This window comes from Canis lupus, chromosome 11 (assembly GCF_003254725.2).
Source record: "Canis lupus dingo isolate Sandy chromosome 11, ASM325472v2, whole genome shotgun sequence".
NCBI lineage: Eukaryota > Metazoa > Chordata > Mammalia > Carnivora > Canidae > Canis > Canis lupus.
In genome coordinates this window covers 73,634,271-73,649,602 of record NC_064253.1, presented here as the reverse complement: position 1 = coordinate 73,649,602, position 15,332 = coordinate 73,634,271, and the positions used below count along the sequence as shown (strand labels likewise).

Below are 15,332 nucleotides of genomic sequence, written 5' to 3'. Positions count from 1 at the left end.
GGGAGCAGGGCAAAAGGAGAGGGGAAGCAGACTCCCCACTAAGTGGGGAGCCCGATGCGACACGAGGCTTGATATCATGATCCTGAGATCATGACCTGAGCTAAAACCAAGAGTTGGACACTCATTCGACTGAGCCATCCAGGGGCCCCATGACTGTATTTTTAATAGCATCCTTTCTGAGAAGGTGTCTGTGAAAAACGTTTACAGTTAAAAAGTTCTGCAACTCACTCTAGTTAAATTTCTGGATAATTACAAAGATATTTCAGTGGAAGAAGAATGCATTAATCTGATCCTTTAGCCCAGCAGGGTGATAAATCTGCTTCTTGGAGAACTGTCAGGTACTGCTTTTACCTGTGAACTCCCACAGTCCTGGTGGTATACTCCCGACACTGGCTTCACCTCTTCACACCACCGAACACCACACAGGATATGTGTGTGTTAATCCTACAGCGATGGGCTCACAAGAGAACAGAGGCTTTGGTAACATCCCACCCATAATCTTTCGTTTCTAATAAATTCTAGTCGCCTACTACAGGTTGGAGTAGGTTGTTAAGTGTCTGACTAAAGAGAGCAGTACGTTAGGGTGTCAGGTGTGGTACGTAAGGATATATCCTGAACAGACATGTCTCTACCTGCAGCTGTTGGAGTTGTGTGCGGAGCTCACTATTTTCTTGGTCCTTTCCTTCTGAGAGCTGGGCTTTTTTGACAGCAGTCTTGAAGGCTTGCTTTTCCTTCTCAAGCTCTGCTTGAAGGGCCGATTGTTCTAACTATTGCCGTGGGGAGCAACAACATGAAAACATAAAGAGCAACACTTTTTTTTTTTTTTTAAACCTAAAAAGGCATAAATAAATTTATATACACACACAATCCCTTGGTGGCTATGGTTTTATAACATGGTTTTATGCTTGTATGCGCAGATTTCAAAGCCTAAGTTAATCTTTTTTACATGCCTCCTTCAACCATTAATATTTAAGAAAGAATAGCCATTAGAATCAGTTCAGATCAGATATACCAAATTAGAACCTCAGGGGTGGGCCCAAATACCTACCTTTAAAAGTTCTGTGAGTGACCTAACAGTTACTGCTCTTCCTTCCCTTAGACCAGTAGTTCTCCAACTATGGTCCTCAAATACCTGCATCAAAATCACTCAGTGTGCTGGTTAATAATGCAGATGCTCAGATTACATCTTAAACTCAGTGGGCCAGAAGCTTTGAGGGAAGGGTGGGGGGCAAATATCTGCATTTAATAAGCTTCACAAATAATTTCATATAGCTGAAGTATACACCAATTAGAGACCTGGAGATCACACAGATCTGTTACGCTGCATACTCTCATTATATGGCTTGAAGGCCAATTCTGGTAGTGCTTCTCCCAAGAAGGGGAGAGTCCTTCTTAATATCAAGTCAATCTGTGAAAAGGCTAGATTGTTATAATATTTTTGTCCAGACTTATGAGGAAAAAGAAGGACAATGGAAATACAAAGGATAATAGATTTCAAGCTAGCAAAAGCTAGCTTGAAAACTTTAAAAAAAAAAAAAAAAGACTATTCATTTGGATTGAGATGCCATCTAGAAATTTTGTTTACTATTATTTAGAAATCTGTACTTATTGTCATTTTGTTTTCCCTCAACTTCCTTTCTTTTTGCACTCTGATCTTATCAACTGTGGTTTTGTAAAACTTTATACTCTTGAGAAACATAATCCTGACAATTGTCAGGTAGTCATTTGATATCTGATAAGGGATACAAATTAACATAATTGCTATAATAAGCATGACCTACTTTTATTTCCTTTTCTAATCACATGAATGCTATTTTACATACAATCCTGGGACTCAAACTATCTCGTTTTATTTCACTTTCATCCGATAAGTGCATACTGTGCCAGGCACTGAAAGAACAGAAGCAAGCATATGCAATCTGGGTATTCGCTGTGCTCTGAGAGATGGAAAATCTAAGCTGATGCTTATCATACACACGATAAAATGCTTTGACGGAGCACACAGGTTACAGGAAAACTGAAGTAGGATCCTGAAACCAGACTACCAGCAGGCACAAGAGGAAGATCACAATAGTCTTCCTGGAGAAAGATGCAGCCCATGTGACTAATAAAATAAACAAAATTACATTTTTAATCTGATAAAGAGTATGCTGTAACTGGCCCCGTCTGCCTCCCTGTCTTTCTCTCTCTCCCTCTTCCCTGCTCTTCGTCTTGCTCCTGGCATCCAAGAGGCATACTTTCAGCACTTCAAATGCACTATGCTCCTTCTCTTTGTGTCTGCTTAGAACCCTCACCCCTGCTTAGAACCCTACCCCTACCCTTATCAGCCTCTGCTCCTTCTACACAGCAAAATCTAACTCCTCCTCTGAGTCTTGGCAGAGACATTTCTTTAGGGCATTCTTCCCTAACCACCCCTCCCAGCTATAGAACACTATTCTTCTCTTTCTCCTCCACCTGTCTCACCTACTGGAGTGCCAGCTCCACAAGGACAGTGACCATGTCTATGCTGTTAACTGCAGCATCTATAGCATCTGGCTCTCCATGGCCTGTCAGTGGCTATTGAATGAATAATTATTTCTCTAATTTGCAAGTACAATCTAAACTAGTGGATACTTTACCCAACCAAAATTGAAAGTACTAAAATAAAATATATCACTAACTTAAAAGGTCTCTTAATCCTGTTTTAAGAAAGAAAGACTAGAATTTATTGAATACCAACTGCAAAGTGCTTTCATGCCCAGTATTTCCCTTATCCTCACTATAACCCATTTTAAAGAAGGAGGTACTTCAGAGGCTCAGGAGCTATGAAGTGATTTGCATGCTCGGCAGCTCAGACAGGGGTAGTATTTGAACTCAGAACAGCTGACTCCAAAAATGTACTCTTCCCATCATTCTACATACATTATATTAGAAAATGTTTCATCTTACATTACATTAAAGAAAGGCTGATATGTTTAAGGCCACAGGCCTTGGATTCTAGATGGCTTTATACTCCTACTTACCTGGCTCAACCTTCTAAGTTTTTCCAACTCCTCCTTGAGCTGGTTGGCTTCAGCATCCCGTATTTTCAGCTGAGCCTCTAGCTCAGCCTCATAGGCACTGAGATCTCCCTGGGTCTGCTGCAGAGATATATTCACCTCATGCTGCTCCTGGAGGGCATTCTCCAGTTCTGCGAGCTCCTGGAAGGATTCAGTACGTTTTTATGGAACCCTCCCAATTGTGCATAAGCATCTGTAAGTTTTTATAAGTAACCTGAGCACTGTGAACCAAATGGCCAGCCAATGCTGGTCCGGCACAGAAAGTTTTCATTTAGCAATACAATGAAGCTGCAGGCTGTGCATATCCAGGTTGGAAAACAAAAATCCTGACTAAATGTAATCAGAAAAATCAGTAAGCTACCAACATGTTTTCCAAAGTAACCAGCTGTGTGACACTTTGTGTCTGAATATGTAAGAAGAAAGGGGGGGGGGGTGGATAAAATGTAAGGCCTATTTCCATCAGAATAAATGTGAAAACATTTATTCATTCATTGTATCTTCACAGCAACTGTGTAAGGCACGGTATTATCCCTGTTTTACAAAAGAGGAACTGGAGAATAAACATCTAATAATTGCACAGGGCTGTGTAGCTAAAAAGATAGGACATGAGCCCAGATCTCTGACTCCAAAGTCCATACTCTATTAAACCACAGCAAGTTCACTTATTAGAAGAACAAAATGCAATTAGCACTCTCTAATTAAAGTTGATACAGTAACTGGCATGAGTGCTGACAAGAACAGAAGTACACATTGATTAATATACCAAAGTTCTAATTCATTTTAGCCCATCTGTGTTTTATGATTAAACATTACAGCTTCTATCTATTTATTTGGGATCTTGTAGAATTAGATCAAACTATTCTAAAGAGGAGGATTTTGTGATGAGAACTTCCACAGAAGAGTTTCTCAGGGGGTGATCCAAAGACTACTTGGGATCTCAATTATTTGGGTTACTTGTGCAAAATGCAAACTCTACTTATAAACAACAAAGGTCCAGAATACATCAAGAATGCCCACAAATCATTAAGAGAAAAAAAAAACCAGACAATCCAATAGAAAAATGGACACAAAATATGAATAGGGAATTCACTGAAGAGGAAGCCTGGATAGCAAAGGGAAGGTGTCCAATCTCTTCAGTGATGAAGGGAAAATGCAGTTGTAACAAGATAGGAGTTTACATGGAGCACAGAGGAACAAGCTACACAAATCATGAGAAAACAACAGACAAATTCAGAATGTGGGACACTCTATAGGACTACTAGCCTGGTCTCTACACACACAGCTATAAAAGACATTCTTTGCACAACTGAGAAAACTTGAATACGGTTCAGATATTAGATAACATTAGAGAATTATTATTAATTTTTCTAGGTATAATAATGGCATTGCAATGATACAGGAAAACGTCTTGATTTTTAAGAGACGGTATACTTAAAGGATGATGTGTTGATGTTTGTAACTTTCAAATAACTCAAGAGAAAAAAATACAGCAAAATATTTTTTGAATCTTAGCCCACATTCACTGAACTATTCTTTTAACTTTCCTTATAAATGTAAATTTTCACAATAAAAAGATACCATTTCAAATTCAGCAGACTGGCAAACGCTAAGACTGACAAAATGCTAAATTTCCACAATGTGCTAATTATTCTGTGTTAGATACTCCATGTTAGAAAATGTTCCTGTTCCTAGGAAACACATGATGAAATATATAGGAGCCAAGGAGGGTGATGTCTACAACTAAATCTCAAATGGTTAGAAAAAAAATTTATATAACAAGTGTAGCAAAATATTAACTGATGGCTCTGAAGGTTTAGTACAGCCTTATTTGTATTATTCTTGCAACTCTCCAGTAAATTTAAAATTATTTCAAAATAGAAGCTTAAAAATAAATTAAAAGTTGGATAACACTAGCATTGCTGGTTGGAGTAGAAACTGACTGAGTCACTATGGCTGGTAATCTGATAATGTCCAGTGAAGCTGAGGGGGACACATACCCTCTGACTCACAGTTCCAATCTTGAACATAGTCCCCATGCTCAAGATATATGCAAAGATGTTACACTCAACACCATAATAGCCAAGGACCAGAAACCACCCTAAATGTCCTCCAAGAGGATAATGAAAAAGCTGTAAGTACCTATAATGGAATGCTATATACACTGATAAAAATAAGCAAACTAGAGCTATACGTATCAATGTATATAATTCCCCAAAACATAAATAGGAAGGAAGAAAAACAAGTGGGCCAAAGAATATGCACACTATGATATCTTTTATATAAATCTTAAAATTATGCAAAGCAATGCTACATATTGCTTATGGATGGCTGCATATTTAAGAAAAGAGATGCAGAAAAATGACTATATTCAAGATTCTATTGCCTCTGTATGGAGGTGTTCAGAGGGTTTCATATATATCTGCAATATTTTATTTCTTAAGCTGAGTACAGAGTACATGGCATTGAATAGAATTTTTGACATCTTTATCTGCCTGAAAACTTTCATAATATTAAATGTATGAATTCAAACTTCTAGAGCAAATCCTACTAGGGATTAAAATTGGGAATCTGGGTTCTCATGTCTGATAAAGTTTGTCAAACAACTAAAACAGATCAAGTGAAATCTCTAAACGAATGGCAACAAGCCAGGTATGGAAGGGTGTATATAATTTAGAACACTATGTTTTGTTTTATAAAATAAAGTTAAAATTGTGAATAACAACAAGAATGAGAAAATTATGCTGTGTTTAATTTTGCTGCACAAATAACAAAGTATGAACACTTAATATGGCAACGGTAATAGCTACACAGTGTCATATTTTTTAGAGTTCTTTGATAACAACGGCTTTCAGGGATAGAAACTCAAAATAACCTTCCTTTTTAGAGTGAAGGCAAAAAAAAAAAAAATGATTCCAAGTGTTTCACAATAAAAGAGAAAAAACCCATAAAATAGCCATTAATACTCTTTGTCACTTCAAATTACACAGTTGGTAACTTCCTTAACTAAGTTAATTTGGACATCACCTACTTCTGAGGCTGCGGATACAGGCAAAAAGAAATAAATCATACCTTCCTCATATTTTCTGCATCTATGGCCACTATTTCCAGTTGGTCCCTCTCCTGCTCGACCTCACTCAATCTCTGCAGCAATGTCTCCTTCTCATCCTGTAGCTTTCTGCACTCATTCTGGGCCTGACGGGCCTGACCTTTGACAGTCTCCAGGTATTCTTGCAACCCACTGATGACACTTTCTAAGTCCTTCTTCAGGGCTTCGTTTGCGGCTATTTGTCCTAATCAAAATGAAAAAAGGCAAAGTGATAACTTTTATAAGAAAACGCTTTCAAGATATTTAATGACCGCATTAGTCTCCTAGTTATTTGTTACTGGCTAAGAAAGAAATTCTAAGCTTTCAATTACTTTTGTACCATCTGGTTTTTCTTTTTCAAGATATGATAGTCTTTCCCTGTATTATCTATAGTACAGTAGTATTAACTAGCTATCCCATAAAAACAGTATATTCAGCAGGCATTACCTATAAAATGATAAATTCAGGCTACAAGAAGTTTAAAATAATGAAACTTGTCCAAATAAACTGCCAAATAATGAAAAATGTTCAACAAAACTGTGAGTCCTTGTTACTAGATACATAAAACCACTCAATATACAAGATGAATCCAAGACTGGTGGCATAAACATGTAACTTGAAAAACCAACCAACCATATATTGGGTACCTACTATGAGCCAGGCACTTCATGACCACCACTTCATTTAATCTTCCCAACAAAGGGGGCACACCTGAGTGGCTCAGCTGGGTAAGCATCTGCCTTCAGCTTGGGTCATGATCCCAAGGTTCTGGAACTGAGCCCCATCCCATGTCAGGTTCCGTGCTCAGTGGGAGTCTGCTTCTCCCTCCGCTCCTCTCCTGCTCATGTTCTCTCTCAAATACACAAAAGTTTGTTGTTGTTGTTTTTAAAGATCTTCCCAACAACTAATGATCGAGATAGAAATATCTTGTCCCAGGTCACACAGCTGATAATAGCAAAACAGGAATTGGGCTCTTTTTACCCCATCTTAGGCCTTCACCACCACAATCTATATTATCTTCCTCTTCCACTAGTAAAGCAACGTCACAATCTAAATCTGCATTGCAAATGTAGATCCTAAAATTCTTTCTACACTCTTAGAACTAGGCACTGAACACCCTGGTGTCAATGGGCTCTTTGTTCCTGAAAGGATTATGTGTTTTGGAAGAAGACAATGACATGCCAGAGCTTATCATGATCATGTACTGGCTTCTTGTCTACTGAATGCAATGACCTGACTTATTGGGAAATGGATGCAACAATATCAAAATTGAAAAAATGTTTTACTTTTGGTCAAGTTTTGGGTATTCTGCAAATATTTCCCTATCAAACATTAGTACAAACAGCTGAAGCATATTCAGATAATAACTGGATTAATGCCTGCCTGGGTGTCATTTGTCTTTTGTTAATACTGAAGCATCTTAAATCTTTAAATTTAAATACTGATTTACCTTAAATTATACCTAAATTCTCACCTTCAGTAAGCTGTTCTTCAAGGTCCTTAATCTCTTCAGTTTCTTTGGCAATTCTAGAAAGTATCTCATCCAAACGGCTTTCAAGCTGTTTGTACTGCTTGTTCATAATGTCAAGTTGTTGTTCTTTACCTCTTTTCTGAGCCTTCATATGGCACTGAATTAAAAAAAAAAAACAAAAAAAAATCAACAAAATACTGAGCCCCTGAAACATTTTTTTAAAAAAAATAATAATGCTTAACATTTCTAAAGGAATAATGAAAAATAAAATGTAACAATTTAAGTCTGTGTCGCCCCGTGTTGTTTTCACACAAGTAGTTTTCATTTAAACCTCATGATAACTTGATCTGGAAATCCTCTCCATTTCATAGATATGCAAACGGAAAATCAAGGAGATTAAATTACTTTTCCAAGGGCATGCCTACTTGGTAAAGTAGCCAACTTCAGTGTTCTTTGCACTGAGTTAAAATGCGTCTTTTAGGGGCTCCCGGGTGGCTTGGCGGCTCAGCAGTTGAGGCATTGCCTTTGGCTCAGGGCGTGACCGTGGGGTCCTGGGATCGAGTCCCACATTGGTCTCCCCACAGGGAGCCTGCTTCTCCCTCTGCCTGTGTCCCTGCCTCTCTCTCTGTATCTCATTTATAAAGAAATAAAGTATTTTTTTAAGAGTATCTTTTAACAAGATTTCAAAAAAGTTAATTTTATATATATGCATACACACACACACCCATAAAAAAAATGACTATATTCCAAAATGCTAACATGAATTATATCTGGGTGGAAGGATCATAGCAGATTTTTTTATAAGTATTTTTAATATTAAGAATATTTACAATAGTTCTACCTTTTAAATCAAAAAAGCACATTAAATGTACTTTAACAAAAAAGGTTTCTTAGGGAAAAATAGTGATGTCAAAAAAATACATGGAATTGAGGTTTATTTTCAATTCCTTATACAAAGAAGCATTTTACTTTTTGGTTTGATGAACTGGGGCTGAGAAGACCTCCAAGGCCGCTCAGCCCAGCGATTCTCAAGGCGCAGGGCCCCGGGCAGCACGCTGGAGCTTCCCACACTCACACACACCCACTCACACCGTGACGGCCCCGCACTCCAGAGCTACTGTAAACTGAAAAGATTAGATTGTATTTTCAGGGGTGCTCAGGGGGAAACACCCTCCCTTTCACACGAGAAAACGGCATCTCAGGTCCACCAATGGCCTGTCCAGGTGTCCCCCGTGGCTCGAGTTTGCCCCCGCAGGATCAGCGGACCCAACAGGAGCAGGAAGCCGTCAGGAGAGACCCTCTATCAGGGTCAGAACCCACTCCAGGCTCTCAAGTTAATACCTGTTTGGTTAAAAAAGAACATTCTGGATGTTCCGCTGCCTTCAAAGACAAGAAAGAAAAGTCCCTTCATTTTTAAGAAACAAGTGAGTGGCAGTCGGCTCGGGACATTTTTGTTTTACTACCGTAAACCTCGATGGGATTTTCAAGACTCTTCCCTCCCTGCCGTCCCCAAATACCCGACTGAAACCTTTCTGTGACGGCAACTGCAGAGAACAGCTTAAATCCTACGTAAGTTTAGGATTTTTATGGCTCGCAAAAGAATTTTTTTAAAAAAATCCTGCATTCACGTCTCTACCCACAAGCCTTTAAGATCACGGCCAGAAAGTCCACTGAGATCCCTCCACACGCAGGGCAAGAGGCTCGCGGCGGCGCCCGGAGCACAGGCGCCCGGTGCGGTTTCCACGAGCCCTCGAGCAGGAACTCCCATCGCGGCTCCTCCTCCTCTCAACGATCTTGCACGAGAGAGAAAAGCGCCATACCTCAACTCACGACTTGTCCCGTTAAAGCCGAGCCCGAGCCGTAGGACCGGGAGGCCGAGGGCGGAGCGCCGGAGCTCGGCCTCAACCCCACGTGCGCTTCCCTCCCGGCCGCGGGGACCCCGGCGCCCCCACCCCTGCCCCCGCCCCCGGCCCCCCCCCCGGCGCCCCCGCCCCCCGCGCAGCGAGCCCCGCGCCCAATCACCGCAGCCTCCGGCCCAGGCCCCGCCCCCAGCTTTAAATCACAACAGGGCGGCCCCAGGGCCAATCACGCTGCACCTTCGCGCCGAGGCCACCGGCGATTCCCCGGGAACCGCACCCCGCTAACCCCGCGGGCGCGGGCGCGGGCACGGCCGGTGGGGAGGGGACCCACACATCTTCCCTTACTAAGGGTGCTGCTGTGGCGTCTGTGCCTCTAGCTAGGTACAGTTTTTATAGCTAAAATGGGATTTGATTTTTAAATGGTACTTTTTCCTTTTGAAACCTAGTTAAATGCTTCTGTTTGCTGAAACCTTGACTAGGTTTATTTAGCTCTAAGCTAATCTTAAAAATAATTAGTCTCTGTAGACCTTTAGCTCCCTTGGCGGGGAAAGGTCATTGCAGTAGCACAGCAAAGGCTCAGCCTCTTCCTAAAAGGGTGAATTTAGGAAATCACTTAAGCCTTTAAAATCACATTTTCATCTTCTGCAAATTAGAAAAAAAAAGTCACCAATCATATGAATGCTGTGATGAAGTTCCTCACCAGTATACACAAAAACGCAAGAAGACCTCCTTGTCGCACAGTGTGTTTGCTCTCTATCCTATCTCAGAGGCACATACCGTTTCCTAATCTCTCAAGCTTTTCTTTTAAATTCTATTTGCTATTCAGAAAGGTGTTTTATCTGATTACATAATAAAAGTTAACTGAATAAAAGTCTGTCTCCATCTATAGAAAAAATAGGCAGGGACTCCACTCTTGATTCTTTCCCTTTTGCTAAAATATTCACATTTTCAGAATGTGATACCAAACAGGAGCCTAACACCAGTCAAGAAGGTAACTTTGTGCAAGCTAGAAAAATTAAAGAGACACCCTCTGGTACCCTGACTAGAGCTATAACCTTAAAAACGAACCATTAGTCATTTTAACAATACCAAAAAGGAATCTTAAACCAGGTTTGTATGTCTCATTCCCACTAAGAGAGATTGATTTTGACTACCTTCAAAATGTGTATGTCAAAAATAAAGAATGTGTATGCCATTTCTGCTTCTCATTTAACTCCTTTCTATATGTACTTTTTTACAGAAATTCAATAAGGATTGGACTCCCCGTCTGCCAAGAATATCAAAGTCATTTGTAAAAGCAAACATACAATCTAGGTTCTAATTAGATCACAGAACTGAAGAGAGCAGCAGAGGAGCCATGGGTAGTGCCGGTCGTCTGGTTCCTGCCTACCTGCCTGGATGCAAACACTCACAAACATAGGGTTGGGCCCTGGGAATACAGGTGACAGTAGGATACAGTTCCTGTCCTTAGGAGCCTTATGTGGGGTGGCAGACTTCTAACAATTTAATGCAATAAGGCAAGATATTATTGGCCACATTACACATTACTTAAAATCTAATTTCTTATGTAATGAAAATGCTTTAAAATAATCAAGTCCTCTCTTAATTTCAATTTTAATAATCAGCCTTAAGCTTTTGTTAGAGAAGACTTTATTTCTATGAATGATAAGATTACCTTTTGTAAAAATTAGCTGGCTTGCAAAAAAAATTTACCTGGTATTTTATTGAAGTGTTTAAAGGGATAATCAAATAACCTGACAAGTATTTAAAGTAATTATAGTGCACTGTCCTTACCATGTTAAATTCTATGACTTCTCTTAGATCAGAGGTTTTAAAGTTCTATTAAAAAATAACATTTTTCAAAGTATAGCAGTGAAATATGCAGAAAATAATTTTACTTCTATATTTACAAATATTGGGTAAAACGTAAGCCATTAGTAAGACTTCTCAGAGAAGACAAGAACCTAACTCCATCATATAGCCACCTGACCACCTCTGGCCACATTTTAGGAAGACACAGTCTAGAGAAATGTTTCCTTTTTAAGGACAAAACAAAACAAAAAATAGCTTTAGTGTAATGTTTGCAATAAAGGATTAAAAAAGAGGTGGAAAAAAGATTCTGAACCCCTCTCAGCTCTCCCATCTCACCACCTTGCTCTTAAAAAAAAAAAACAAAGCAAGAAAAGGGAAAGGTTAAGAGATTTGGACAGCACCTTGGGACAAGTTTCTTTTGCTTTGAAATATGATAGTCACTTAAAAAAATACATGTACCATGCATCTATCATTCTACCAAAAGTTATCTCCTTCAAGCCTTAGGTTTTGTTTTCAACACAGCGATATGTATACTTCTATATATAAGTATATATGCACATATGTTATGCACACAGACATATGGATATATAATACGCACAGATATATATTGACACACACACGCATACATAAACATATGTATCACTCAAATTTGTGCATCAAACTAAAAGGCTTTCAGAAAGAACTCTGTGGCTAAAAATGAGGAGACATAATTTCTAGATGGAATGATATTCTAGTCCCTATAGAACAAGTCAAAGTCTCTTCATTTACTTACATGTTTTGGGTCTCTGGAATCCAGGCTATCTGTGACTATTTCCAGGTCCTTGATCTCATTCTGCTTTTCACCAATTTCTTGCCTTTGCTTTTCCATCTGTGTTTCTAGATCCACAGCTTCTTGGCGTAATTTATTGAGAAGCTGTATCCTACCACTCAACTGCTTGAAAAGAAGGTCTTTCTCCGCTTCTGAAATCTAATCCCCCCACACACACCCCAACACACAATTAACAGAGGATAGCAACAGTAATTTACAAATTTAAAGAAAACTTCTAAAATTTAAAAAGATATTCTGTGCTCTACCAGTTTTTTAAAATAAAAGTAAAATGTAAAAATCATTAGGCATTCCATTCATAACTTATACGTTTATGCTTATTACTTGTAGAAAAATCTTACTTTGATTTTCTGATAATAACAGCAGGTAAAAATGAAGTTGTCATTCTAGTATAAGCAACTTAGACATTATTAATAATAACCATAATATTAATGGTAGTTGACTTTATATAGCACTTACCCTTGTGATGAGCATATCAAGCAAATTAATAGTATAATGAAAAATTTAGCTTAAATGTACTCATTTTAAATAATTATTTTTTTCAAGCACACTTTTGTAAGTATGCATTTATTTAAAAATTATGTATATTATTTACATCTATCGATCTATGTAAGCTTTGTCCAACATTATTATAAAATATTCTTTTTTAATGATTAAAATCATTTTTGATGACTCCCTCTGCCTCGTCCCACTTTCAATCCGTTTTTTAAAAGTTTTTGTTTATTTAAATAACCTCTACACCCCATGTGGGGCTCAAACTCATGACCCCGAGAGATCAAGATTCAAATGTTCTTCTCTGACTGAACCAGCCAGGCACCCCTCAATCCATTTTTAAGTCTGATAAGTTCACCTGCCAAATTTTGCTGATGATAAGTTTGCTTCCCTCCATATCCACCACTGCCCCCCTAGTCCAGGCCATTACCATCTCCTGTCTCTACTGGTAACGGTCCCCTAGGAGATGTACCCATCTCCATTCTTTCCATCTCTCTCACCCCATTTCACTCTCAGGCAGTAGCCAGAGTGACCTTATAAAAATACAAATAGGATCAGACATTCTACTACTAGTGTCCTTCAAAAGCTTCCCATTACCTTCAGACTAAAATTCAAACGCCTTATGAGAGCCTATGAATCCTGGCACAATCTTGGACTTCATCTTCCACCACATTCTCCCTCGCTCTGCAGAGGAACACTTAGCGTGAAGGTCTCTGCACCCACTGTCACCTCTGCCTGGAATACTGGATCCCCTACGGCTGTCTTGCTGGCTCCTTCACATCCTTTGGGTTTCAGCCCAAATATCACCTCCTCAGAGAGGCCTTTGTGGCCCCACAATCTAAATGATATCCTTTTCATTGGCTCTCCTATTTTTTTCCTACAACATACATGTTGTGTAACCGTATTTCATTTTCATTTTTATTTTTTTTTAAACTTGTTCATTGCCTCTTTCCTGTCCATGCGGGAGGGAAACACACCTGTTTTATTCATTACTCAGGGCCCAAGCCCAGTCAGGGATTAGCATATAGTAAGCTTCCAATAAACGTGAATCAATTTCTAGTTACTGTTTAATTTTAAAATCACCGTATAGTGTATCTTTTGAAAGAATCTACAATTTAGACTTCACATTCTTGTTTTATCTACTATAGTATGAATACACTTACCAATATAATTTTGAAATACTGATTTTTAAAACTTGCAAATAATTAAAAACTTTTACAGACTTAACTGTCACGATATTTCCTTTTTAAATTCTCCCATTGCAATTATGTCATGGGTTTGAGCTGCTCACTGCTCCATGACATACTCTGGTAATTTCTGAGAGGGAAACACTTCCATCTTTTTGTTCATCATAGTTTTTATCATTTACATTTTTGCTGCTTGTGTTTGATAATGTTCATGTACAGTAAAGATGTCTTCTGACTCTTAATCTAGGTCCCGGATCTTAAAGGTGGGTGGTGCTTAATTAAATTAGAACAGGAAGCATCAACCTCCCTGGGTAGACACTTTCAAAATAGAGTACACTGAACATCTCTTTTTACATAAATGATAAGTAATTTATTTCTCTATGCTTTATAAAATGTTAATAGGATGTCATCATAAATGGCAGGGAATTGTAATTGGAAAATGCTAGAACCACAGCTGATGCTGAAAACTGCTACTCCATAATTAATCAGGCAGCACAGATTTAAAATTTGTTTAACATGGTTATGAAGGGAGAAAACACGTTTCTTATCTTGCATTTCCTCCTGCATTGCTACTTTGCTTTTACATACTTTTTTAAGTTGTATAGCTTCTTCCAGTTGTTTAAATTCTTCAGTGGCTCTTAAAATTTGTTGTTCTGCCTTTTCTATTTCATCATGTAGTTCTGATAGTCGAGTTTGTGCTGCAAATTTAAAAACCATGAACAAAGACATACACAAATTCTCAAATTTTTTTTTAAATTCTCAAATTTCTATCAGATTTTTTTTCTTTACAAGAACCCTCCTCCCATTAAATTCTTTCATTATAGATCCTGAAATAGAAAGTAATTTACGAAAGTTTTCCTGTCAGTTAATCTCTAGAATAGTTTTACCATATGCTATAGGACTATAATTGATCATTTTATTTGTAAAATTCTTAAAAGGGGCTTTACTCATTATGTCTAACACTAAAGAACTCTTCTGAGAGAATAAGGATTTTACTGGTAAATATGCATTTACATGTCACTAGCTTGTAATTAGGTTCAAGCTATTAGAAAACTCTGTGTTAGTGGTAATTACTTTATGACAGGACTTGGTATCAAGAAATTCACCAATGAACAGTATCTTCCAGCTGGGGGTGATCTCAAATCAATTACTTTATACCTCAAATTTCCAATTTCTCTCCCTCCTCCCTCCCTGCCTCCACATACTTCTGGATTTACTTCTGCTTTCCTATTGCAGAGTAAAGTGTGTAGGATGATTATCTCAGTCTCTTTTGTTCCCTCTCCAAGTCAACCTCTCTACGGCCTTCCATGTTTTCCACTTAGCTACCAACTAAGAGAAGATGAGCTGCTTCACTGGATTAGGGAGAGCCCCACAATGCGCCACAATAGATCTGTTTTCTCCTTCCATATCCATGCAGCTCACTGGGTAAGTGGATTCAGAGTATGCCATTGACAGGGTCTCTAAGTACCCTAGTACCCTCTTGGATTGACTTCTTCCTCCTTAGGACTTGCCAGGAAGTGGTCAGATCTTTCAATTAGATGTTTTGGGGCAGGTTGGGATAA

The 15,332-nt window shown here is 38.7% G+C and overlaps 1 protein-coding gene and 1 long non-coding RNA gene across 6 annotated transcripts in view; one reads left to right on the top strand and one right to left on the bottom strand.

Annotated features, from left to right (window-relative positions):
• The window catches only part of CNTRL (centriolin), a 78,471-nt gene that overhangs the window by 33,452 nt on the left and 29,687 nt on the right, over positions 1-15,332 (bottom strand). For 4 of the 5 annotated variants that reach the window (XR_003130253.3, XM_025433287.3, XM_049116434.1 and 1 more), the window contains 6 exons: positions 14,359-14,468; positions 12,038-12,232; positions 7,598-7,751; positions 6,108-6,328; positions 3,003-3,179; positions 633-767 (listed from right to left, as the gene is read on the bottom strand). Coding sequence is in view for 4 of the 5 variants with exons in the window: in XM_025433287.3 (XP_025289072.1) it covers positions 633-767; positions 3,003-3,179; positions 6,108-6,328; positions 7,598-7,751; positions 12,038-12,232; positions 14,359-14,468 (992 nt within the window). In the remaining variant the exon portion in view is untranslated. Of the gene's footprint in view, positions 1-632; positions 768-3,002; positions 3,180-6,107; positions 6,329-7,597; positions 7,752-9,414; positions 9,556-12,037; positions 12,233-14,358; positions 14,469-15,332 lie in introns of those variants that run through there. The other variant, XM_025433290.3, reaches the window with a different exon arrangement.
• Positions 9,741-15,309, top strand: LOC112650521 (uncharacterized). The gene is made up of 3 exons (XR_003130254.3): positions 9,741-9,834; positions 10,694-10,894; positions 15,093-15,309. It is a non-coding gene; the product is annotated as an uncharacterized LOC112650521 (long non-coding RNA).